This window comes from Fomitopsis serialis (genome assembly GCF_022376445.1).
Source record: "Fomitopsis serialis strain Sig1Antser10 chromosome Unknown B0H18scaffold_11, whole genome shotgun sequence".
Classification (NCBI taxonomy): Eukaryota; Fungi; Basidiomycota; class Agaricomycetes; order Polyporales; family Fomitopsidaceae; genus Fomitopsis; species Fomitopsis serialis.
In genome coordinates this window covers 193,969-216,673 of record NW_025954971.1, presented here as the reverse complement: position 1 = coordinate 216,673, position 22,705 = coordinate 193,969, and the positions used below count along the sequence as shown (strand labels likewise).

Sequence of the window (22,705 nt, the reverse complement as noted above, 5' to 3'; positions counted from 1 at the left end):
GGCGGGCGCTGGTTCCGGGGTAGCTATGAGCTGTAGCACTCTATCAGCGTCAAGTCATAGCAAGACAGTATTTTGAATTGGCTTACAGAAGGAGTGGACGTCTCTAGTCATCAGGAAAACCCTCTTTCCGTAATTCGTGGTAATGTTCTAAAATTGTCGATAATACACAGAACACGGCAGAACACTCAATAATACTTTGCCATTATGAATCCAATGCATCACGCCTCTCGTATTCGCGAGTATTATTCCGAAGTCAGTACTTGTTTCTCGCATGTGCAATAATTTGCATATATTCGTATCACTGGGTACATATTGTCTATAAAATCGTGGACTGCATAGTATTAAGCCCAAGGGTCTAGACTACATCATTACAAGTTAGTACTACAGGAGTCATTCATCTGTGGCCAAGCACAGGTATACCTATGCGTATCCTAGGCTCGACCCGTGCACATACCCACCCGGGTACAAATCCACCACAGCAGATACAAGGTCCACATAGGCAATTGAGACGGCGAGCGAGCGGGACAGCAGGCAGGCAGAATGGCGGGTAAGTGGAATGGTGGGTAAGCAAGACGGCGAGGGAAATAACAGGTGAGAGGAAGACAAGTGTGAGGGACGACGGGTATAACGAGATGGTGGGCGAGCAGGACAGCGGCGAGGGGAGCGACAGGGAGTTTGACAACAGACGAGGGGGGCGGCGAGCGCGGGAAACGGCGGGCGAGTGGAATAGCGGATGGGCGAGCTGGACAGGGGGCGAGGGCGAGAACGGGTGACCGAGTCAGCGCGCGAGCGAGCGAATTAGCAGACAAACCAGTAAGATGACGTCGTGGCGTGCCCTTCCTCAGCAAGCCTACGCGCGCTGATGCTCGGCGGGCTTTTGCACGCCGCACTGAGTGCCTGGCAGGCTGTTGCTCATCGCGGTCCTGCTCGATGGGCTGTGTTGTATCAGGCTTGGGCACATCGTACTGGTGTGCAGCGAGCTGGCCGATGTCGTATCAGTGCGCGCCGTATCCGTATGCGCTTGTGCTCGTTGGGCAAACGTGCGCCGGGGCCGTCTCTGTTGTGTTCGACTCCATCCACTTGTCCTTGATGGGCATTCTCGGAGTCGAGGTAAACAGCGGTGTACTCGCCTGACTCGCTGGCCCTGCTGGCCGCAACCCGCATTCCTCGCTGCACGTCAGCCCTTCGCGAGCGTCCAGCGACGCTCTTGGCGTGTCGCTGGGGCTCGTTACGGTCGCGTACAGCGCGATCTAGAGCCGCGTGGTGGTCCGATGCACACGCCATCTCTTGCGGACGGGTCCACAGGTCCGTACTGGAGATCGGCGGTGGGCAACTTGAAGTGAGAGCGAAGCAGACAGGGAGGAGCGGGCTGACTGTGAAGGCGGACTGTGAGACTGGAGAGTCAAAGTCCAGCGAGCGCGCGTGACGTGTCGTGGCTGAGGCGCTTAGCACTTCTCGCGACTTGCCCGCAACCTCCACGTCCGCATCGACTCAACTTCAACGCTGCGCTCAACGTCAACGATGCGCAGTAGCGTTAAGCCACACACGAAACACGACGGAGAAGCAATGGCAACACGGTGTTGGGGGAGGCGGGCCCTGGCAGGGTTAGTACAGGTGAGTCGTTCGCCCACTTGCGCACGCGAGCATACGCTCGCCCGCCCTTCTCGCCCGCACAAGTCGCCTCCCCCCGTCTGTCCTTCTTCCCATCGACCCGGCCGTCATCCCCGAAGAAGCTCTCGCTGGCCAGGCCGTCTAAGGTGCCATCGAGGAGGCATGAGAAGGCCCGTGCGCGGCTCCTCGGACCCATCCCGCTCGGTGGACGCATGACGCGTTCAGTGCGTTCCGCCCGTCTTCTCGCCCGCCTGTCTTCTCACTAGCTCGCTCGCCCACCTGCTCTTGTCTGTTTGCCATCGTCTTCGCCGTCTTGCTCACCGGCACACTCACTCTCCTGCCAGCTCACTCGCTAGTTCACCCGCCTGCTCGCCTGCCCACTCTCGCCCGTCTACCCGCTCTTGTCTACCCGCCCGCCCGCTCGCCTGCCCGTCCACCTGCCAGCGCGCCCTGAGACCCTCTCGCCCACTGCGTCGCATCCCGCCGACGTCATCTGCAAGTGCTCTGCTACGAGATGGACGCATCTCCCGCATACCTCTCCCGCCTGCCGCCAATCAGTATTCCCATTGCTGCAGCCTGCAGTTTGAGTCCTACACCGACCTAATCGAATCAGGTACGCGTCGCACGGTTAAGAGTGCTCACCCAGTGTCCGGACAGTGGGTCACGTACCTCCCCCTCGGCGTGGCAACCCTCATTGACGCGATCATCGCGCTCTCGCTGTCTCCGTTGGTGTGTTGCAACAGCATAGACTCAACCATCACTGTGTTGATGCTCTACACGCAGAACACGGGCGTGATCACGAGGTACGGCACCCCTCCTTTGACAATCCGGAGTGTCCTGCTGAACGTCGAACCCCTGCACAGTCTATGCTCGCTGACAGCGATCATCGCGGTGCGTTATCTCTAAACACGTATGTACCCACCTCTGACTCCGCCTTCTGCCGCAGATGACCGCGCTGCCTACGACGTTCGCGGCCATCAGCGTCGAGTTGATGCTCACTAAGCGTGCGTCCGCCTTCCCTCCCAAAACTATCCCAACCCTAATCCTCCCCACAGTCTACATCAACTCCTTCCTTGCGATGTAAGTCTCCCCCTCCCTGATGTGCTCATGACCACTAACTCCGCGTCCCCAGGTTCAACGTGCGGAACAAGCTCCGCATCCGAAGCTCCATCGTCGACACGAAAGACGCCCTCGGCCGCCCATACCCACTCGCCTCCGAGTCCACGCTACCACCTGCCGCTCTCCTACCCAGTCGTACGGGTCAAGCTCGGGAGTTCCACGCAGACAAGGTTCGCAAGGTTGAATAGATCAGGTGTTGGCTGAAGCACTGAGTGCTACATGATGCATAGGTGTTGATGACGAGTAGTGGACAAGTAATATATGTATATGTTAGAAGTAGTACTTGCCTACGAGTTGTACCCACTGTAATGTCTTGGATTGCCGACAAATGATACATCAAATGTTTCCTCATACCTATTTCTGTGTGCAGACTGTGTTATGAACTCCAAGAATAAAAGGAATGATCCATATAATGATGGGGAAGTGTGGCTGTATTCGGCATGAATATCGTGTTATTCGCAAGTCGACCTCCGGACCATAGCGAATAAAGCACTACTGCAGCGAATGTACGAATGGCTACAATTACTCGTTCTTCGCCGTAATAATACGATATTCGTTGTTATTCTTCAAGGAGGGTTTTCCTGATGCTACAGTCACATCGGATGCCGAAGCAACTTGAACACTCGACTCCAGTGTATTGTCCAGACCGCAATAATTAACATTTGAGTTCTCGGAAGTGACATTTGCAAAAGACTGAGTTCGTGGAAACTGTTCTGTATGCTGGCACAGCCGAGAAAAGAGACGGTATCGGTCACCGCCCGGGTTCAACACATCGCCCGAATGCATACCTTACGGAGTGTCGTCCTATCCGAGTATACCATACCACATTGCCAGCATCGTGGGTGAGCGGTAGGGTCCCTGAGATGCTTGGTGAGGTCGGCCTTAGACCCGAATTGACAGCCGCATTGAAGCAGTGCCGTCCCTCCTTGGCTGTGACTGCACCTCGCGGACGTGGAGGCTGTACATGGCCTGAAGAGTGGGCGTGCTGGACGAGGAGTCGGAGATGAGTGTTCTGTGCATCGACGTCAAAACCTGATGTCCAACCTCTGAGAGTTCGTCACGGTGCTCGAACGATTCAAAACAAATTGCACATGACGGGTGAAAATCGGAACGACTGAAATGCTCCTTTAAAGAGCTGCGAATGACCATCAAACTGCACGAGCAGATTGTCCAGCTGTGAGCTTCCTTCATGTGCTACAACCACGGAACAATCACTGTTGAGTCACCCAACGCAAGGTGATTGATGCACCGCACCTCGTTTAGCGCAGCATTATCCTTGAATTCCTCATTACACGGGGAGCAAGATGGATGTTCATAAGGGGTACGCTGTGGTGATATCGGGTCGTGTTTGTGAATAGACGAGTCTCTGCAATGTTCCTTCAATGAGGTATTCGATTCAACCCAAACATCACGTAGATCGCATTTGACACCCAGAGGGGCTACGACGACAGTCGGCGTCTTTGTGAAGACATGCCCTAGGGCTGACGCATGCACTTGGTACTCGTCAAACGTCCAGAACGTCTGACTGCACGTAGCGCAGCATGGCGGAGGCGTCCGTTTCATCGCGTATAGCAATATGGGGAGTTGTGGACGAGTAGGTGAAGACCGAATACGAGTACACCAAGCGGCGTCTAGATATAACCGTTGCGAGCATATCCCCACGTGTATCCACTGCTGGCGTGCTGCTTCGACAGCCTTACAGGCTTCTGTATGCAGATGAATGTTTCCTAATCTCGTGGGGTTAGGCGCTGAAGGCAGCCGTGCATGCCTTCGAGTTACTGCGCACGCATCTTGTAACTTACTTACCATACTCCGCAACTGCATGCAACAACCGTGAAGAGGACCTCAGGGCCATGATAGTTGAGTCATTCGAGACTGAACAGTGAGAAGAGAATGCCACGGGACGGCGCGTGGACGAAGCTCCGTTGATCACGTACTTCAGTGGACTTCTCGCGGCACCTCACTGCGCGGTGCATTACGTTAATCTTCTGCGACTGTCCTGCGGAACATCGATAGAGGTTCAATTCGCGACTGCCGCTGAGTATTCGGGCTCATGAGTCGTACATATAGACGTACTTGAGAACTGCGATACCCCAGAGACTTCGCACTGCTCGCTTTTGGCTCGCTTCGCATGTTATCACCATGTCACGCGCATGACGATCCTTTGACGCCCTCAGTACGCTCCCAGACCGTCTCGACCTTCGCCCTCGCTGGAGCCTCCTGGAGATGCCACGACACTGCGCTTGTGCTAATGTACTGCTCGACCACCTTGACGAATTACGCCACGCCGCCGCCAACGCCGAAGTACACGCGATTCGCCGCGACCAGACACAAGTACGGCACGTCCGCGCCTTCGTCCACGTCAGGTCCGTCACGTATCACCATCCGCGCCGTCTCTTCCTCCAGGCCTCCCGTACGCTCCTGAGCACACGCCTCGCGCATCACGCGGACGAGCGCAGGCAGGCTCTCTGGACGGTAGATCGTCTCGGAGGTGAGCACGACGTCGAAGGGGCCGCTTGCGCGTTCGACGTCGAAGGCCTCCCGGGAGCCGGAGAAGAAGCGGATGGTGATGTGGTGCTCCTTGAGGGATGCGAGGGATGCGGCGATGAGCTCGAGCGCTCCCGATTGCGTCGCTGTACGGGGTGCTTGTAGGTGTCGAATTGGTCCGTCGTCATCTCAATGGAGTGCCAGGAGTTATCTTCCTTCGTAAGAGCTTTCCCAACGATATCGAGGATGACCGTGTGGTTGGAGAGCGTCAGAGTTGGTGTTGGCCGGGCCGGTAGCGGGGCCATAGGGGCCATCGGAACGCTAGCATCCTCCCGGGCTTGGGCAATGAGGCGACATGGTTCATCTTCGTTGTCCGAGTCAGAGTCCAGTATTGTTGCTTAGGCTGGTCCTCTTGGGCTAGTGCGCCTGACACATGGAAGCAGCTTATTCAGGAGCATACCGAGGGCGTTGTTGCGGGCCTCGAAGAGAAATAAGTAGATCCCGCTCGCATGAGCACATCTTCGTCACGCCGCCAATTTTCGGTTATCCTTCCAACGTCGTATCCCTCGTACATGGCAGCCACATGTAGTCGCAGCTGGTTAGGTGTACGGTGAAGCTGTGTCGGAAGAACCGAAGACACATCAGTGAAGAACGTGTATGATGGATTCGAGATCGTCTGACACCTCATGCTCCTTGTCAGGGGAGGAGCTGGCAGACATGAATTGCCACGTGCCCTGAGAGCCCTCAGACTGTTAGCCACTTCGTACCGCAATATGACGCCTCGAGACTTACTGTACGCCCAGGACGCGACATTGTCTGAGATAATCCACAAACTTGCATAGATCCCAGTCAATCAAGATACCCAGAATCTGCCATTGACCGGCCTTGTCACGGTAGTCGAGGATGAGAATGTTACCCACACTGATGTTGCGATGCAGGTATTACTTCTCCCAAGCCTGTTGTGCGCTGCGACGATGATTGAGACATAGAGTGCGTCACTGACAAACACGACACCGACCTTCGAGCACGTCATAGATGATTTCGACGAGTTGCAGTGCGCTGCTGAATGTGTCTAGAGGACGGCCAATTTCTTTGATGACCAAGCGATAGTGATATTGCAGGGCCGTGGGGGGCCGACGCTCAATCTTTTCGTCTCTAGCAGCAATCCTTGCGTGAGCGTCGTTTGGATGCTGCCCGACGTTGACAGCACATCCCTTCGGCCACAGGCGTTGGCACGCTCTGTACACCAGCAGCTCTCAACTCCTTCAGTACCTCGCCCTCAGGTTTCGTCGTGTGGGTGTTAGAGCGCCAGTAGTCCTTCAGAAAGACCAGGCGGTTGCGCGATACCTCGTAGGCGATGTAACACTTCGTCCCTCGTCCGTGAGAAATCAGTGGCGGAATAACGCTTGCCTACGATAAGCATGCCTGGTCGGAGGACGCATTTCTATCGCCTTTATCGGAATCCACATCCTGTCGGATATCGTCGATGATGGGCTGCAGGTCGTGTTGGTCTACGAGGTCGGCGGGCTGCATCTGGATCTTGTAGACCGGCCACCCAGGCTGTCCGAGGGCATCGTGACGGCACAGGTCGGCCCACCCATTCGCGCGCTACAACCCCACATACCAGTGATTTCTTTCTTCGTGACCGAACCACAGTTGGGTCGAAGCCGCGCTGCTCCTGGTTCATACACGCGTATCGCCAGATGCCAGGTGGAGTAGCGACGGGTCCTCTCCGAAGTCGATCGACGTAGAGACGATGGCACCGGCGCGTCCCAGCGAACGACGCGAGCCTGGCCTTTGTAGACGAAAAGCGTGAAGACATGCAGCCGGTGCTGCCTCCTAAATACCTTCGCGACATAGTCTGCCATTTGGGTGAGGCCGCACTCGCATCCGACCCAGCCGGCAGAAACGGTATCGGTTCCAGCGGCTTTACGTCGTGCTTTTGGACTCCGAAGTGTCCTCAGCGTTTTCGGCAACGTCGCCATTGCCTTCATTGTGCTGCTCAGAATCGCCGTTTGCTGCATAAATCCATGTTGGCGAAGCTGAAGGCGCATTATGATGCTTTTTCGATCTCCACGAGCAACGATATCCAGGCCCAGCGAATAGACGCCCCGAACACGTCTTGGCCCATCCTGCGCTCATAGTCTGCCTTGGCGTCATCGTCCGCTGGGTAGAAGGAGACGTCGACTCTAGATTGTGCTGAATAGTCGTTGCGATCGCTGGAGTCTGGGTGGTCGCGCGTTTTCCATGCAACCAGCTTCTCGCCGTGGGGACAGTTGTCGAAGATTGTCTGAGCGACTCTGCACTGTTCACAAATCCCGTCAGTGATACCCTTCAAGGTACATCAGAGCAATGGTTGTACGTACTAGTTCGGTGCAGACGGTACTCTCCCCCCTCATAAGTCTGGCCCTGTCAAGGTCGGGTATCTTGAGCACGGACTCGGACGGAAGGTCAGGACCCGGCATAAATGTGCTATAAACTTATCAAAGTTATCTGCACCGTCTTCGACCTCATCGCTCTAGCGAGAAGCCTCAGTGTGGCCTGCCAGTGGTCTAGTTGGCTTGGAAGCAGACGGATGGTGACTTGACAGCAGCAGGATGTCGTCTGGTCTAGGAGTGGTCACGGTCGCAAAGTGCGTGCTGCTGGGCCTCACTGAGCACCCGCCGCCACGACGTTGCCAGACTGAGCGGATTTAGTAGCCACTGGTCGATTCGGAGGCGACAACGAGTCGAAGGAACAACGCACGCGTAAGATCTGCGATCAGATTGTTGCAGCCACATCGTTGCCACACAGATCAAATTCTTTCCCGAATTTGACAGAAAAAACTGGTCGCGTGACTACTCACTTCCAAAATTCGATTCCGCCTCTCTGGCTTGTCAAGTGTCGGTGGTCCCAAACCGATCACAACCGTCGCGGAACTTAATACTTTGGATCATCCGAGAGAGACTCGGACTCATCGCAATAGAGACTTATGATAAGTATACATGATTGGCGAACATCAATAGGGAGCGCTGCCCGCAGCGATTCCCTACTAAGTATCTAGTTGGCAGATAGATACAGCTTCCTGAGCTGCAGAGGCACAGACGGCGTGCGACATACAGGGCAACTCCGCTTGACATTAAGCGCAGACCGGATGCATCTGCAAAATCATTATTATCAGTATCCGCGTTGACATCGACTCGGAGCGCAGATTACGACTTACGGAGAGCAGAACACATGGCCGCAACGGGTCGCGCTGGCTTCCTCTGGTGCCTCGAGACATAGCGGGCAATTGAACAGGATGCCAGAAGGTGCCGGTGCTGCTAGCGCCGCGGCGGCCTCTGCCTTGCGCTGAGCATCCTCCGCATCATGAGCAGCCTTCGCGGCCGCATACTCGTGCGCAGGGATGCCGCTCACCATCACAGTTGACTACGCGAAAAGCTAGTTAGCGTCCGTCGTCAAGTACAGGGGATTGACTCACTGGATAGTTGGCATCCGTCGTATTGGAGTTGGGCGGGCCAGCAGTGGTATATCCGAAGTAATTCTCGCACTCCTCATCGAAGTCGAGTTCCTCGTCCTCGGCCCAGAGCTCCTCGGGCGTGGGCATGGTGGGTGGCTCGGGGCGCTGCTCCGGGACGTCGAAGTCGTCGTCCGCGGACTGCTCTACGTCCTCGGGGAACATCCGGCGGCCGAGGGCATCTTCCCATCCAGGAGTCTCGGCGAAGACAGTGTCATTGTCATCGCCGTCGTCGTCATCATCGTCATCATCAGAGTCGTCGCGGTGGACCGCTGCGAACTCGAGGTGCTACCAGGCGACAAGGCATGTCAGCAACAACAGCAGACAGTAAAGGGAGAGCGACAGACCACTCGGAGACCAGCAGTGGTTTCATAATCGACCTCGCAAGCCGCACAGTAGTTGTGCCTAGGCGAGTTACACCAGTGCTATAGAATGCATGGATGAATGACAGAACCACCGCGCAGAGTTGAAAGCAACATACCTGGCGGCGGCTATGGCCGTTCGCAAAGCGTATGCCACAGGGGGCGCACAAAGGGTGGTTCGACGAGTGCTGGACGTGCGCAGCACAGGCAGCCTCGTCGAGAAAGTACCGGTCGCACAGCGCGCAGTACAAGGCAGTGAACTCGTTGTCGGACATAGTAGTGAACTTGACTGTGAAGCTGTTTCGGTAGTAGCGTGAAGTCTGTTAGAGCGGGTCACGGTGATGGTGGAAGACAGACAAAATGGTAGCCCTTATATACGCGACGCGAGAGGCACTTGGGATACGGACGAGCATCCGCCTGCCGTGGTGGGCCCCACAGTAGACGGATGTTCATCCGTCTTGCGAGGCCTACCGGATTATGTGGTCCTGCCATTATGGTGGGGCATCTGGACGTCATACGGCGGAACTCTGGTCGAGTTCAAAACTGGATACGCACGTCCCAATCATCGTCTTGCGGCTGTAAGGAATACGACCACTGCCTGTATCACCAAGCTCGGCACCGGATGACGGGTCGCCATCCGGCGCCGAGCTGGGTGACGCGGGCAGTTTCAGAATCGATCCGCTCAGCGCGAACGGAACAGAGTGCAAGTCTACAAACTCACCTTACACAAAAACGCCGGCGCCGCCTGCGCTAGACCGCTCGGTACGCCGGATACGCCGTAGCGTTATGCCGAACAGCATAACACCACTGCGTATCCGGTATCCTTATCCGCAAACGCGGCCTACATCCGACGGATCTTGCATTGGAACGATGCTTCACGCCATAGCACATTGGGGTCTGGATTCAGCACGGCATTCATTCACTAGAACATGGCGGGTATTCTCTAATGGTACACGCACAGTAGCCACATAAGTTAGGTAAGCTATAGCGTCACGGCCGCAGAGTCTATCATAATGGCGATCGTGACAACACAGCGCAGCGGGGAGGAGACGAGGATTTGGATATTCCAGGAGAAGGGTGGAGGAACAGCATTACACATTGTCAATACAATACCTTGGCAGTACGAGATGCAGAGCAACTGTGGATGCGACAGCGACAATGGACGGAGGGGATGGGTCCGACGATACGCAAGGTATGGAAAGAGGCGTGGAGGTCATCTACTCGTCGTCATCGTCATCGATTTCGGATTCTTGTGCCTTCTTCCTTCCGCGAGAGGACGCCGGCTTGGCCTTCGACGCTGGCTTAGCCTTCGGCGCAGGCTTAGCCTTTGAGCTTGGAGCAGTCTGCAGAGCTCCTTGTCAAACACGAATTTGAGACGACGGAAGCATGAGCACGTACCCTCCGCTTCTTAGGAGCAGGTTCTTCCTCCTCTTCCTCTTCGTCAAGCTCATCGGCGACGGCGGCAATTTGATCACCGAAGTCCTCGCCGGACTCCTCAGAGCTTGCCTTCTTCTTGCTCTTCTTCGCGGGAGCCTTGGTCTTCTTCTCAGCCGCAGGTGCGCGCTTGCGCTTCGGCTTCTCCTCTTCCTCGTCGTCCTCATCCTACCAGGCAGTCAGCAAACGGACGAAGAATACGTAGCAGACCAAATGACCTTAGCCTTCTTTGCCCGTGCGCGCTTGGGCTTGGCCTCCTCGCCATCCTCGTCCTTCTTCTTCCGCTTCGGCGCGGCCTTCTTGGCCGTCTCGACAGCCTCGCCAATCCCCTTATCCTCGGCTGCGACCTCACCATCGTCCCATGCACGTTGGACCTTTTCTTGGGCAGCAGGCTTGAGGTCGTTGAAGCCATCGATTTCAGAAGGTTCACCATACGACGCTTTCAAGGACGCAAGCATTTTGGCGTCAGCGCACCCGAAGTGCACCCAGTTTCTGCGGATGACGGTTCATAACCAGGCTAAGGCGTGCGGTAGAAGAACGTACACAGCTTTGTGGCCGCGGAAATCTACTTCCTGGCCGACTCTGAAGAAGCCTTTACCTATGCCCTCTGTTGTCGAACGAGTGGTCAGTCATGGAGAACTCAAATACTAATGCACTGTTCTCACCTGCGCATACTGAAAAGAACGCGACTGTTAAGTACTGGGAAGCGACGAGAACACATACTCGACTTACTTTTGCACTTCGCGCGACTAGAAGATGCGTACTCCAACTTGAACACACCCTTTTTGGGCTCGCCATCCGCATCGTCATCTTTCTTCTTCCTACCACCGGCCTTCTTCTTGGGTTTCTCCTCCTCCTCTTCCTCCTCCTCGCCTTCGGCCTTCCGCGCGGAGTCAGGAACATCCTCGTCCGCGACTTTGCCATCCTCCCACGCCTTGCGGATTTTGTCCTGGTCCTCATCACTGAGTTCCTCGTAGCCATCCAGATCGTCTGCCTCCTCAAACGACTTCTTCACGTTTGCGATGATTGTGGGAGTCACACAGCCCCAGTGGCGCCATGAGCTGCGGGTCTATGGGTCAGCAACAGTGCCGGCCACAGCGAGTACCGAACAATGCAGAAGGTGAGCGGCAGCCGGGTGCCGCAAATGCGCATACGTGACGGGAAGTATGTGTGGTGTACAACGCAAAGGACTCACAAGGACGTGTTTCCTCTGAAATCGACCAGACTACCGAAACGCAGTTCACCCTTCCCAATCGGAGTACCTTGCGATTTCGCGCGACCTCAGCCTCGATAATATTCAGGATACGGCATGTAGCTCACCTTTGCATGGTTGGGGGCCTGTCGACGCGCCAGGGACGCAGAAGACGCGTCGGTCAGCACTCGAACCCAAGTTCAACATCGGCGGCAGAGCACTGACCATTACACTTCGAGCGGCCACTGCTTGCATATTCCAATCGGTATCCCGTCTTCTTGCCGCCTTCCTCGTCAGACATGGTGTGCGAATGGGGGGATGGGCGAGTGTGAGTGGAAGATAGGGTTCAGGTGTGCGGTGGGGGGTCGGCAGGTGACGCAGTGTTTTATCTGGTTGCAATGCGAGGCTTCAAAGTCCGCTTTGAATAACGCTGCTTATTATATACGCTGGGCCACCCTCTGACGCACGGACCACCCCCGCGTCCTCCATATTTCCGGCCATTGTTCATGGCTAAGACCTCGTTTTCAAGCGTAGAGACCGCAACTAACGTCAACTGACTGACCCGAGCTGCGTCTGCACCGAGGTGCAGGGCCGCTCGGAAGACGTGCTCGCGGGGTCCCGGGCTGGGCAGCACGCGCATTTTCTGCCTTGTTTCACCAGCGTGGTCCCGCTTTCTCGGTGGTCGATTCCTGTACGTTCGTTCGGCACGAGCAGCAAATTAGATTGTACTCGAGAGAACAGCATTCGGCCAACGATAGCTTCAATGTATAAGTTCAAGCCCTGGTAGAAGGGAGGACCCCGGAAAGAGCTATGATACTGTGGTTGACCCGGTAACTTTGCAAACGCCTTTGCATTACTATCATCCTTGGAGTTTTGTTTTCACCCTGATAGACTCAGTTTTATACGTCTTGAGCACCCCCATACAGAAATATCGCAAGGTGCTATCTGTACGCCTGAAAACGAGCAACTGGTTTCGCTCGGGGTCAGCCACAGCTGTAGTCCTGCAGCGCTTGAACGACCTCCTCCTCTTCCTCCTCCTCAAGCCACAACCGCCTCACTCCCTACTACCACAGCGTCCTTGAGCCCACCCCCTTCAGCTGCTTGCGCTGGCCTACTTAACTTATTGCCCTGTTGTATAGTACTCCGTTTTGCTTCTAGCCATGAAGTTTACCAAGCCAGCATGGGTCATTCATAAAGGTGGATCGTACATCGCCTGACCACCCGCACGGTGACTGACCGGCTATCCCGCAGACTCTGCCATGAAGGGCGAGCAGGAGAAGAGGGTGACTATCTTCTCCGTGCATGTCCATCCAGACGGTTCGCGGATAGCCACAGGCGGCCTCGACGCGAAGGTCCGCATCTGGAGTACCAAACCAATCCTCAACGAAGCGTCCGAGGCGTCAGGAAGGCCTCCGAAGAGTTTAAGCACGCTCACAATGCACACGGGACCCGTCCTTGTCGTACGATGGGCGCATTCAGGGCGGTGGCTAGCGAGTGGCAGCGACGACGAGATTGTGATGATTTGGGACCTTGACCCGTGAGTAGTCGTTTCACTCAATTACAGACCGGAAAGCACGGGCCTCTCAGAACAGAGTGCCGGGAACAGCGCCAGTCGAGGTACTCTTACTGAGTGCGCGCGCAGGGGCCGGTGGCTTTGGTTCGGTAGGTACCTACCGACGTACTGAGAGGCGCGGCCCTCCACCATAGTATGAAACTTGTTTTATGTGTACTTGGACACTGTACTCGATGCGGGTTGGCATGGCTGACGGGGCACACGCCACCAGGTCTCTGCGTCTGGTGGGTGCCTATTGTGGTTGAGCACGGCCATTGCAGTCTCCTTCTCCGTCTCGGATCAATGAGGAACATCAATTCCTTTCTTCGTCGTACTAGATGTCTGTGTGCAGTGCTCAATGAAATGTCTCTACCAGTTCCGCCAAGGGCAAGGTTTGGGGTTCTGACGAAGTCAACTTCGAGGGATGGAAGCCTCTCAAACGGCTGCCAGGGCACGAGAGTGGTGCGTCAAAAACTCATGTTGAATATTACCCATCACCTCATACGCTTTACCTTAGATGTCACGGACATGGCATGGTCACCTGCAGACCGCTACCTCGCTACAGTTGGACTGGACTCGTGTGTTCTAATCTGGTGTGGCTACACCCTCGGTACAGCCACTCATTAGCCAGTTCGCGCCCACGTCGTTTGACTGACGCGTTACTACTTGCTGTAGAACGTTTGCGAAGAATAGACCAGCACCAAGGGTTCGTCAAGGGCGTTTGCTGGGACCCCGTAGGAGAGTTCCTCGCGACGGGTCAGACGATCGTTCTGTTCGGATATGGAGGACGACGGACTGGCAGCTGGAGGCTGAGGTCCGAAAGCCGTTCGATCATTCTCCAGGAACATTCTTTAGGCGATTGAGGTGCGTCCGTCCGTACCGGCGAACGAAACGCGTCTCATGCGTAGCCCCTAGCTGGTCGCCCGACGGCGCACACATCACAGCTTCGAATGCCACGAACAATGAGGGATACGTCTTCATCGCTGCCGTGATCGCTCGCAATACCTGGACATCGGAGATCAGCCTGGTGGGCCATGAGAATACTGTTGAAGTCGCCGTAAGCCTCCATAATTATGTCCTTGTCGGTCGTAATCTTAAGTACTGCTCAGGCATACAATCCGCACATATTCCTTCGAGATACGTCGCAGCCTGTGGTTGCGTCAAACATCTGCTCTGTGGTTGCGCTAGGAGCCGACGATCGCGCGGTATCAGTATGGCAGACCAAGTCGGCGCGGCCGCTGATCGTCGCGAAGGAGGTCTTTGAGAGGCAAATTATGGACCTCAGCTGGTACGATACCTTTTTCCCAGCTCCTCCATTGATTGAGTGTGTTCGCCTTTCAGGTCGCAGGATGGTCTCACGTTGTACGCCGTCTCTTCCGACGGCACGATGGCCGTGTTCAGCTTCGACTCGGAGGAACTAGAAGGGATCGCCCCCCAGTCCGCGCAGGAACAGTACCTCAAGAAGTTCGGCTTCATCCCGCCGCCTCTGCCCACCGGCTACGCGCACCAAGTGGCCCTCGAGGCCCAGCGGGCCGCGGGCAATGCACGCATGACGCCGCCGCCGTCGCCCGGGCGCGCGGAGGCCAAGTCGATGCAGACGCAGACAGGGTTCGGCGCGGCCGCGAACGGCGGGGAGCAGATCAACCAGCTCGTCGCGAAGCGGAAGGCGAAGAAGCGGATCCAGCCGGGCTTCGTCGGCGCGTTGCCGGGCTCCGTGCCCTCTGCGGCGAACGTACCCTCCGCGGGCGCGCCCACTGAGCAAGCTGGCCCGTCGTCCCGCCCGCCGGCGTCGCAGCAGCAACAGCGGTTCGGGGGGATCGCGGACCTCACGAGAGACGATGCCGACCGCGACGTGGATATGTTCCCAGGCGACTGGAGCACGGACGTGCAGATCGCCGCGCTGGAGACGGGCAGGGGCAAGCGGAAGACGCTGGATGGCGTCGATGACCGCGTCGCGACCAAGCCGCGGACGCTTGGTGGCGACCGTGTGAGGGACAATGTGCTCGTGCGGGAGGTTTCTGGGCCGGTCGGCGCTGGAGGAGGGCTGGGTCTGTGGGGCGAACAGAGCAGTGTGATGGGCAGACTGCAGGTGCCGCCTGTGTTGACGTACATCAAGGCGTCGGTCGAAGGCAGCGAAGACGTGCTTGAAGGGAGGAATGCGGACGACGGTTGTACGTGGGGTCCTTGGTTCGGTCTTCGTTGGCTAATTGCTGTTACAGCCCCTACTGAGGTGATATATGTGAGCGGGAAACAAACGCAGTGGCTCGATTATCTGCCGTCACCTGTCGTGGCTCTCACTGCGACTGCCCACTTCTGTGCCGTCGCAATGCAAGACGGTTCGGTGAATGTCTATTCCCCAACGGGCCGCCGGTGAGCTCTAATAACCCATGAACACTAACGCGCCATTGACGTTGTTTCCAGTTTGATGCCTACGCTGTCACTAGGGTCGCCGTGTACGTACCTCAGCGGAGCGAAGTATTCACTCATGCTTGTGACTGCATCGGGAATGCTCTACGTATGGTGCGTGTATGCAGCCCATCGTATCAGCTATTTCCTGAAGCCCCAGTTAGGAACGTCAAGAAGCAAGCAGCAGCTTTCCCGGCAACGTCGGTGCTGCCCATCCTGGGATCGTCGCCCAACACCACGATCGTGCACGCCGTCGTCCGGCCAAACGGCGCGCCGGTGATCCAATTGTCAACCAGCGTCGCACATACGTGGGACGCTGCACTTTCGGCATGGGTGAAGCTCAGTGATGCCTGGTGGGCCGAAGGCTCTGATGCGTGGCAAGGTCGCCAACGTTCCGGCCAGTCAGCCGCTCGCGGCGTAGTAGCCACCCTGAGGGCAGCATCAGCGAGCGCATGGGAGACAGCGCGGCGGCCGACAAACACGGCCGTCGTGGTGGCACACCGCGCTCACCTTGGGCCATCTCGAAACCAAATTGCATGCTGCGAAGGCGCTGGAGAGTCCGCAGGAGTACAAGCAGGTACTGTTGGTGTACGCGAAGCGGATAGCTGACGAGGGCTTCAGAGCTAAGGCAGAGGAGCTTGTGAAGGAGCTCTTCGGCCCTGTGTACTGGTGAGTAACTTACGCCTTTGGGCGACGGCAGCGGCTGACTTCCGAATGGCAGGCGACCCGGCCGAGATGATGGATGGTCACTACAACGCTCGGGTTGTCGAAGCGGGATCTTCTCAGAGACGTGCTCGCCATCTTCGGTGAGTGCCGTTTCATACTTAGTGGCGTCAAACTGACGGTTTGTGCAGCTCGTAGCAAGACGCTCACGAAGCTCGCCCTGGACTGGCAAGATATACTCAAAAGGCGTCGAACGAGGAAGTATGATCCAAAGCTTAGCTCCAGGTGACTGAGCGTGGCCTGTTAACATATTGGTCTTGCTATTGTATATCCTTATGCTGTGAGTTTCTTGGGTTCTTACGATGTGACTGCATCATCGCTTGAAGGAGCGAACAATCGTGGACGTTCACGTGTCTTCGCATTTGCTAAGATGCTCAATTAAATGAGGTAATGTGATGTATCCCATCCACTCACATCCACTCACTGTGCATATCAATAGGTGTGGCTTACACCACAATGTGTACTCGAGCACGATCAAGTGCACGTCAACTGCTGCCAGTCACGAGTGTCAGAGTCTTGATCCATTTGACGCCGGGGCTCTTGTTCTTTGTGCCCGGCGGTCGGTGACGTGCACAGTGACAGTGTCACCGATACCGCCGTGAACGTTTGAACCCTGCGTCAGCACGGCAGGTCACAGAGATGTAAGTTATCGAACCGGAAGTCGCCCGGAACTCACCACGCAATCTGTGTTCGAATGACGGGTAAACTGAGGGGTGATATCATTTGGTGAGTTCATCATCGTCAATCGTAGCCTCTGCGCTGGATCAATCCAACCGCGCGCGAGTGTACAACAATCGCACAGTACGCGCAAAATTACATGTTGATCGTTTTGGCCGGGTGGTACATGATATCGCTGTAATGATCACTGCAATGGTAGGAGTACTTGTCCACGTCCTAATATTATGTTCTGTTCCGCATACATAAGTTATCGTTTTATCCTTGGAAGAACTTAGTGGGTGCTCTAATACAGTACGTCGATGCGCAATCGAGCGCACGTGGCATGCATACATGTATGACGTCACGTCGCCCAACGTCACTGGCAGTCAGTCGTCTCCGCAACGGCGCGCGTACGCGTATACGGCTTGGAACAGAATTGAACTTCACTACGTACCACGACATTCTACGTATACCCACTCACAAGCACAGCAGCACAGGAGCTACTTACCATGGGTTTGAGCAGCTCTAGTATGGAAAGCTCATGCGTAATCCGGGAGGTAAAGTTCAACGTCTGACTTCGTTGAGTTGGCTGACCTGAATCTCCATATTCCTAGGTCGCTAAAGACGTCTGGACATTTTCGTGGTGGGTATTTCCTTGTAAGTGGTTCAACGTTATTATTCACGGGACATCCTGCTCTGTAGTCCCTTTGCCCGGTTTGGACTCGTGCCAGTGGGAGGGCGATCGACTGCAGTCAAGTTGTCCAACGGCGATGTGTGGGTAATGGCTTCGACACCTTTGACGACTGAGACCAAAGCCAAACTGAACGAAATGGGGCCGGTCAGGTTCGTTGTGATTCAGGCATCGTCCAACACCAGACTTATCCGTCTGCTGAATACAGATGGATCGTTGGAGCTGACGCGGTGCACCACATGTTCCTCGGTTAGTGACTACTGAGGACATCCGAACCGCGAACTTATCTTGAAACAGGAGAATTTAAGAAGGAATACCCCGAAGCCAAGCTAGTCGCAGTTGACGAGGCGGTGAAAAAGAAGGCTAAAGAAAACCTTGAGTTCCACGGAGTTTGGGGCTCGGACCCTCGAGAAGCTCAATATGGCTTTGAGAGCGATGTAGGTTGTCGCCGCAGCGCTTTCTACAGACATTCCGACTGACGTACTGAACCGTAGATTCAGCATTGGTAACAGAGATACTCTCGCGGTGATACCCACATAATGACCATACACAGCTTTTTCTCTGGATTCGCTAACCGCGACACAGCCTTCTTCCATCCCGCCTCGAAGACGCTGATAGTGGCTGACCTCCTCTTCAATTTGCCCGCCAAGGAACAGGTATGCCACTATAAACCATGCGTTCGAGGATAATACTCTCATGGGACGCGCTCGTAGTATTCGAAGACGTCGTCATCCGGCAAGGTTCCCATCTTCGGAACTCTAAACCCCTACATGGGCATCCACAAGCGATTTGCCTGGTATATGGGCGTGGACAAAGAGTACGTCTGGTAGTATAGCCATTGCTGAACCTTCAGCCTGAGGGGCTCACCCGCGACAAGGGACATGAAACGCGACGTGAAGACTGTTGCGAGCTGGGACTTTGACCGTATCATACCTTGTCATGGTGTAAGTACTAAAGCCAGTCTCAGCGTGTGGGTGGGCCGCTGACAGTTTACAAATAGGATGTCGTCGAGAAGGATGGCCACAAAGCCTGGTGTGAAGCGTATAAGTGGTATCTCGATGCGGACAAGAAGGACTGAGGCATTGTCGTTCTTGCCGTTTTGTCCTTGGGGCCTCGAATCTGTGCAGTGGCGGCCATCGAGATTTGTGTATATTGTATGTTTACCTCCCCGCTTTGTTCGGTCTCTAAATCGGCTATTGTTGTTTCATCCGAAACGTTCGCCAACTCTTACAGTCAACGTTTCCGCAGCGGCGCCAAGCCTAGGGCATGGTCGTACGGCTAATTTATTTGGATCCAAGCTGTGCGGCAGATCTAGCCTATAACTAGCGTGAACGTCGCTCGCCGCCCAATCTCTTACAACTCACTCGAACGCACCCGGCTGACCTGGAAACTTACTGCGCAAGCTGGTTTCATCCCTCCCATTCTTCGAATTATGTCGTGGCCGTGGCTTCATATGTGGACATCGCGGGGGCCTGAAGGTATGGCCGAATACGTTTCAGTTGACAGTCTTCGGTCTCTGACATTGCGATACATTCAGCGAAGGGCACAATCAGTGGCCGGCGATACAACTCCATCCTGCCCGTGGAAATATGGGAAGAAATTCTACTGTATCTTCAAGACGATTTCGCTGCAATCATGGCGTGCAAGCAGACATGTCGGTCGCTTTACCCGTTGGCGCACTATCTTGGATATTCCGCCATGACCATCTCCTCTATGCGCGAGTTCGTCTGCTTCCCCAAGGCAGTGACCGAGCACCCCCGTATCGCGACTGCCGTCCACACGCTCTCGCTCTACGTGTCCGAATCGGAAGAATCCTTCAGCTGGGGCCAGAGCCGGAGAAGCATGAGCGAATTATTCGCGGCTATGGTGCATATGGATTGCTTGGAGGAGCTCTCCTTCATCGGCCCGTTCGTTATCCCGGCGACTTTTCCCGAACCCCTGCAACGCATGCTGTGCAAAGGCCGTGCCAAGCTGCCGATCAAGACGTTGCGCCTTTCCTTCACTAAGCCTAGCGTGCCCCGCCCCGAGTACGACACGACTCTGTGCTTGGTCCTTTTGGCGTGTCCCCGACTCGAGACGCTGCTACTTTGCGAATCGGGTAATATGAGGATGGGACGCCCGCCGTCATACCGGCCGTTGTGGCAGCGAGGGGTGCAGTGGTTACAGTTGCCGCCTACGTATGCGACGGTCGAGGTCAGCACAGCAAGGGCGCTTGGCAACATCTGTACGCTGATACTCGACATGGCGGATCCTGAAGACGGGCCCGACGGTGAGTACTTGGGTCACTGGTTGGCGACGGCTACAGACTCGCCCTTCACGCGGATCGCTGCCCTACTTCATACCGATGCATTCGAGGGCCTTATGCCGGGATGCACACAGTACTTGTTGCGAATGCGGGTCCTCGGCTGGAGAGCCTCCGTGTCACCTTGGCCTACAATCGCGATGGCGTACTCCGGACAAGGGAATCACCACGGGAGCTACTCTCCTCCAACGTCAATCTCCGATCTATCTTCGTCCATGTTACCTTTCCGCATCTTGGCGTTGGGCCGAGTTGGCCATCGGCCTGCCTCAGGTCCTATCGGCGATCGGGCCTGCACATACCTCCGTCAAGCGTGTCTGCGTCTGCTTCACGTGCAATGACTTACCACCACTGGAAACCGATTGGCCTGGGTATCCCATATGGCAAGACGAACTCAGATCCCAGTTGGCCCGACTTTTCGAGGAGCACCCAAGGCTCGTCATCACGCTCGCCTTGCGCGTTTCCAGCCAAAAGGCCGTGACTCGTCGAGATCGGCCTCGGCGGTATGTGCAGCGTCTTGTACGCTTACTCACGGCGGGCCTGAGGACGGGGCTGCGCATGGGCGCCGTCTCGAAGTCATATGGGCGGAACAGCAGGACATTGTGGGGATGGATAACCTCGTCTACTAGCGGAGCCTCCATGGTATGTACCATTATCCCCTGTGAACGGTCCGTAGTAGTCGAGAGGAGAAGGGCTGAGGAGACCACTGGTTTCGTAGAACGTACATACTAATGATGTCTCCAACCTGAGGTTGTGAGTGACGGTGCGCTATAGGACGGTACGACGAGCCTAGGTGGCGTCGTGTTGGCTCGATGACTGATCATCGAAGTCAGACTGTCAGAACAATAAATCGTACGGCGTTGCTGGCTGCCAGAACAACTTCACTGCAGACCACGCAAGCTCGTCCTTTGCGCTCTGCACGCAGTAGAATAACTGAAGATCTTCATTCGACCAAGCGAACGATCATACATAGGACACGACATAGTACAGATATGGAAGATCATGAAACTCACATGTTCTTAGACGTAAGAGAGTAGAAAGCAGGCGTACGACCTGAGTGTTACGAGGGGGTGGCGAAGACAGATCAGTCCACCTCCTTGTCCTGTGCCGCCGCCGCAGGCTCCTCCTCCGGTAGCGACTGAAGTCCTCCTGTGGTCGTGGCCTTTGCTCGTTTGGAAGGGCCGGGCTTTGCTAGATCCACCGATCCTATTTCCAGCTTCCGTTTCGAGCCGGACGATTGTTGGCTCGAGCGCTCGATGGTGGACTGGATGAGAGGTGAATCCTTGAAGGTCGCGAATTGGTCGGAGCATTTCACGGGGGACCTCCACTTGTCTGTCGGACGCGTATTGAGAGCATCATAGAAAGCACGCATGATCGCCTCGTGATTATCGAGAGGGGAAGGAGGGCGCGACGAGGTAGACTTTGGTACTTCAACTTGATCTTGACGAGTCTCTCCGGTGTCCTGGAGTGGCCACCGTGACCTATGACTTGCAATCGTCTCTAGCTCTGTGGCCATTTCGTCTTCATCGGCCGGCGGCGCCACAGCGGTTGCCTGCGCAGGATTAGCCTTGGGGGGTTCGACCACCAGATAGTGTTTCTTGCAGATGTCAGCAAGGTTACTCAGAAGCTTCGCCAGAGGGGTCTCCGAGTCTACGAGTATGGCTCCGAGATAGCCCTGGAGCATGTGATTGTGCTTCTCAGCACCGCCAACTGCTTTTCCGTTTACGATTTCCTGCGCTTCGTACACTTGGATAACATGCGACCTCAGCTCATCGGGCACATCCGACATGTTGTGCTTGTAGAAGCGAAGGCACGTCAACCGAAGGATATGGACGATCGATTCCAGATCATCTGCTACTTCGTGCATTTTCCCAGGATCGCGCAGGAGCCTGGCGGACATGAATGGCCACGTACCCTAAGAAACGGATGGGTCAGTCGTTGGGCGAGTGGAGTCGCGCGTCACTCACCGAGCGGCCGGGACTCATTGCCGTATCGAGGTAATCCTTGTGCTTGCATAGATCCCAGTCAATCAGGAGGCCAATGACGCGGATTTTTCCCTTTATAGTGCGATAGCTGAAAAGAAGGATGTTCCGCTCGCTCACGTCACGGTGCATAATATTCTCCATCAGCCATGCCTGTTCGTGGGCTGTAACGAGGATGGAGTAAGTGCTTGTTCCATGATAACAAACGATGTCACTCGCCTTCCAGTGCATGATACAGAGCACTTGTTAGCTGAAACGGCGTCGTATGCTCCTCTAGAGGACGGCCGATCTCCTTGATGATGAGGCGGTAGTGGATGAGCTCAGCAGGCTACATCCCGACCTAGGATCTTCCGGCAAGAACTGCTGCGTACATGTCTTCTGGTCGCCGCGGTCGCCGCTCTGCACATGCCTAGCAAACAAGGGCGTCGGCACGTACTGAACACCAGCCTGTCTGAGCTTTGTGAGCACCTCTCCCTCCTGTGGCGAACTTGTGGTGTTGGCACGCCAGTAGTCCTTCAAGAAGACTAACCGATCGCACGCGACCTCATATGCGATGAAGCACTGTGTGCCACGCCCAGTAGGGGAGCTACTGGCAAAGTGACGTTTTCCGACGACGAACTCCGCTTTGGCCTCGTTCGCATATGCTGTGTTGTCGATGGTGAGGTCGTCGGAAGGCATGAGAGGGGCAAGGGGT

General features: G+C 55.7%; 11 protein-coding genes across 11 annotated transcripts; 4 read left to right on the top strand and 7 right to left on the bottom strand.

Annotated features, from left to right (window-relative positions):
• Positions 1–1,444: 1,444 nt before the first annotated feature.
• Positions 1,445–3,085, top strand: B0H18DRAFT_987253 (uncharacterized protein). The gene is made up of 4 exons (XM_048044834.1): positions 1,445–1,614; positions 2,269–2,414; positions 2,475–2,502; positions 2,558–3,085. The coding sequence occupies exons 1-4, from the start codon at positions 1,522–1,524 to the stop codon at positions 2,693–2,695; spliced, it is 405 nt and encodes a 134-aa protein (XP_047897119.1). The 5' UTR covers positions 1,445–1,521; the 3' UTR covers positions 2,696–3,085.
• Positions 3,086–3,423: 338 nt separating this feature from the next.
• B0H18DRAFT_51672 (uncharacterized protein) lies at positions 3,424–4,017 on the bottom strand. Its single transcript, XM_048038397.1, has 3 exons — positions 3,985–4,017; positions 3,775–3,924; positions 3,424–3,715 (listed from the first exon to the last, which is right to left on the bottom strand). Exons 2-3 carry the CDS (start codon positions 3,919–3,921, stop codon positions 3,482–3,484), a joined length of 381 nt encoding a protein of 126 aa, XP_047897118.1. The 5' UTR covers positions 3,922–3,924; positions 3,985–4,017; the 3' UTR covers positions 3,424–3,481.
• A 1,660-nt stretch (positions 4,018–5,677) lies between these two features.
• B0H18DRAFT_987238 (uncharacterized protein) lies at positions 5,678–6,035 on the bottom strand (the record flags this gene model as incomplete). The annotated part of the gene is made up of 3 exons (XM_048044833.1): positions 6,010–6,035; positions 5,871–5,951; positions 5,678–5,833 (listed from the first exon to the last, which is right to left on the bottom strand). Coding segments are annotated over exons 1-3 (258 nt in total), but the record flags the coding sequence as incomplete, so codon positions are not given.
• On the bottom strand, positions 5,843–6,923 carry B0H18DRAFT_987237 (uncharacterized protein). The gene is made up of 7 exons (XM_048044832.1): positions 6,869–6,923; positions 6,685–6,825; positions 6,622–6,661; positions 6,428–6,590; positions 6,213–6,372; positions 6,010–6,178; positions 5,843–5,951 (listed from the first exon to the last, which is right to left on the bottom strand). Exons 1-5 carry the CDS (start codon positions 6,902–6,904, stop codon positions 6,213–6,215), a joined length of 540 nt encoding a protein of 179 aa, XP_047897116.1. The 5' UTR covers positions 6,905–6,923; the 3' UTR covers positions 5,843–5,951; positions 6,010–6,178.
• Positions 6,924–6,986: 63 nt separating this feature from the next.
• On the bottom strand, positions 6,987–7,682 carry B0H18DRAFT_1208561 (uncharacterized protein; the record flags this gene model as incomplete). Its single annotated transcript, XM_048036277.1, has 2 exons — positions 6,987–7,522; positions 7,584–7,682. The coding sequence occupies 2 exons, from the start codon at positions 7,680–7,682 to the stop codon at positions 7,271–7,273; spliced, it is 351 nt and encodes a 116-aa protein (XP_047897115.1). The 3' UTR covers positions 6,987–7,270.
• Positions 7,683–8,141: 459 nt separating this feature from the next.
• Positions 8,142–9,780, bottom strand: B0H18DRAFT_1208560 (uncharacterized protein). The gene is made up of 6 exons (XM_048036276.1): positions 9,627–9,780; positions 9,195–9,372; positions 9,061–9,138; positions 8,678–9,001; positions 8,420–8,625; positions 8,142–8,356 (listed from the first exon to the last, which is right to left on the bottom strand). Exons 2-6 carry the CDS (start codon positions 9,348–9,350, stop codon positions 8,257–8,259), a joined length of 864 nt encoding a protein of 287 aa, XP_047897114.1. The 5' UTR covers positions 9,351–9,372; positions 9,627–9,780; the 3' UTR covers positions 8,142–8,256.
• Positions 9,781–9,950: 170 nt separating this feature from the next.
• On the bottom strand, positions 9,951–12,195 carry B0H18DRAFT_987229 (uncharacterized protein). The gene is made up of 9 exons (XM_048044831.1): positions 11,927–12,195; positions 11,830–11,847; positions 11,705–11,771; positions 11,242–11,570; positions 11,175–11,183; positions 11,053–11,116; positions 10,728–11,001; positions 10,474–10,677; positions 9,951–10,418 (listed from the first exon to the last, which is right to left on the bottom strand). The coding sequence occupies exons 1-9, from the start codon at positions 12,000–12,002 to the stop codon at positions 10,293–10,295; spliced, it is 1,167 nt and encodes a 388-aa protein (XP_047897113.1). The 5' UTR covers positions 12,003–12,195; the 3' UTR covers positions 9,951–10,292.
• A 666-nt stretch (positions 12,196–12,861) lies between these two features.
• Positions 12,862–16,823, top strand: B0H18DRAFT_987224 (WD40-repeat-containing domain protein; the record flags this gene model as incomplete). Its single annotated transcript, XM_048044830.1, has 16 exons — positions 12,862–12,898; positions 12,953–13,238; positions 13,630–13,715; positions 13,771–13,863; positions 13,929–13,995; positions 14,040–14,117; positions 14,169–14,310; positions 14,363–14,541; positions 14,595–15,424; positions 15,473–15,623; positions 15,675–15,773; positions 15,824–16,079; positions 16,123–16,236; positions 16,258–16,332; positions 16,381–16,465; positions 16,514–16,823. The coding sequence occupies 14 exons, from the start codon at positions 12,862–12,864 to the stop codon at positions 16,330–16,332; spliced, it is 2,493 nt and encodes an 830-aa protein (XP_047897112.1). The 3' UTR covers positions 16,381–16,465; positions 16,514–16,823.
• A 625-nt stretch (positions 16,824–17,448) lies between these two features.
• Positions 17,449–19,028, top strand: B0H18DRAFT_904021 (uncharacterized protein). The gene is made up of 10 exons (XM_048041476.1): positions 17,449–17,596; positions 17,654–17,682; positions 17,742–17,882; positions 17,939–17,979; positions 18,028–18,167; positions 18,225–18,235; positions 18,284–18,386; positions 18,444–18,547; positions 18,608–18,674; positions 18,731–19,028. Exons 1-10 carry the CDS (start codon positions 17,549–17,551, stop codon positions 18,806–18,808), a joined length of 762 nt encoding a protein of 253 aa, XP_047897111.1. The 5' UTR covers positions 17,449–17,548; the 3' UTR covers positions 18,809–19,028.
• A 377-nt stretch (positions 19,029–19,405) lies between these two features.
• B0H18DRAFT_1102417 (uncharacterized protein) lies at positions 19,406–20,658 on the top strand (the record flags this gene model as incomplete). The annotated part of the gene is made up of 2 exons (XM_048032550.1): positions 19,406–19,999; positions 20,543–20,658. The coding sequence occupies exons 1-2, from the start codon at positions 19,429–19,431 to the stop codon at positions 20,656–20,658; spliced, it is 687 nt and encodes a 228-aa protein (XP_047897110.1). The 5' UTR covers positions 19,406–19,428.
• A 431-nt stretch (positions 20,659–21,089) lies between these two features.
• B0H18DRAFT_51524 (uncharacterized protein) lies at positions 21,090–22,540 on the bottom strand. The gene is made up of 3 exons (XM_048038392.1): positions 22,231–22,540; positions 21,997–22,175; positions 21,090–21,944 (listed from the first exon to the last, which is right to left on the bottom strand). The coding sequence occupies exons 2-3, from the start codon at positions 22,153–22,155 to the stop codon at positions 21,114–21,116; spliced, it is 990 nt and encodes a 329-aa protein (XP_047897109.1). The 5' UTR covers positions 22,156–22,175; positions 22,231–22,540; the 3' UTR covers positions 21,090–21,113.
• Positions 22,541–22,705: the final 165 nt, after the last annotated feature.

Coding starts and splice junctions, on each gene's coding strand:
- B0H18DRAFT_987237 (XM_048044832.1), bottom strand. CDS start 6,904: ATGAACCAGGAGCAGCGCGGCTTCGACCCAACTGTG. Junction 6,826..6,868: donor GCGGCTTCGACCCAACTGTG/GTTCGGTCACGA, acceptor GTGGGGTTGTAG/CGCGCGAATGGGTGGGCCGA. Junction 6,591..6,621: donor CATGCTTATCGTAGGCAAGC/GTTATTCCGCCA, acceptor CTCACGGACGAG/GGACGAAGTGTTACATCGCC.
- B0H18DRAFT_1208560 (XM_048036276.1), bottom strand. CDS start 9,350: ATGTCCGACAACGAGTTCACTGCCTTGTACTGCGCGCTGTGCGACCGG. Junction 9,002..9,060: donor CCACTGCTGGTCTCCGAGTG/GTCTGTCGCTCT, acceptor GTCGCCTGGTAG/CACCTCGAGTTCGCAGCGGT. Junction 8,357..8,419: donor GGCCATGTGTTCTGCTCTCC/GTAAGTCGTAAT, acceptor ATGATTTTGCAG/ATGCATCCGGTCTGCGCTTA.
- B0H18DRAFT_51672 (XM_048038397.1), bottom strand. CDS start 3,921: ATGAAGGAAGCTCACAGCTGGACAATCTGCTCGTGCAGTTTGATGGTC. Junction 3,716..3,774: donor ACCGTGACGAACTCTCAGAG/GTTGGACATCAG, acceptor CTCCTCGTCCAG/CACGCCCACTCTTCAGGCCA.
- B0H18DRAFT_987229 (XM_048044831.1), bottom strand. CDS start 12,002: ATGTCTGACGAGGAAGGCGGCAAGAAGACGGGATACCGATTGGAATAT. Junction 10,678..10,727: donor CACGGGCAAAGAAGGCTAAG/GTCATTTGGTCT, acceptor ACTGCCTGGTAG/GATGAGGACGACGAGGAAGA. Junction 10,419..10,473: donor CTGCTCCTAAGAAGCGGAGG/GTACGTGCTCAT, acceptor GGAGCTCTGCAG/ACTGCTCCAAGCTCAAAGGC.
- B0H18DRAFT_987253 (XM_048044834.1), top strand. CDS start 1,522: ATGCGCAGTAGCGTTAAGCCACACACGAAACACGACGGAGAAGCAATG. Junction 1,615..2,268: donor CCCTGGCAGGGTTAGTACAG/GTGAGTCGTTCG, acceptor GTGTCCGGACAG/TGGGTCACGTACCTCCCCCT. Junction 2,415..2,474: donor AACACGGGCGTGATCACGAG/GTACGGCACCCC, acceptor ACCCCTGCACAG/TCTATGCTCGCTGACAGCGA.
- B0H18DRAFT_904021 (XM_048041476.1), top strand. CDS start 17,549: ATGGGTTTGAGCAGCTCTAGTATGGAAAGCTCATGCGTAATCCGGGAG. Junction 17,683..17,741: donor GACGTCTGGACATTTTCGTG/GTGGGTATTTCC, acceptor CCTGCTCTGTAG/TCCCTTTGCCCGGTTTGGAC. Junction 18,387..18,443: donor ATTTGCCCGCCAAGGAACAG/GTATGCCACTAT, acceptor ACGCGCTCGTAG/TATTCGAAGACGTCGTCATC.
- B0H18DRAFT_51524 (XM_048038392.1), bottom strand. CDS start 22,155: ATGGAGAATATTATGCACCGTGACGTGAGCGAGCGGAACATCCTTCTT. Junction 21,945..21,996: donor CAATGAGTCCCGGCCGCTCG/GTGAGTGACGCG, acceptor TCCGTTTCTTAG/GGTACGTGGCCATTCATGTC.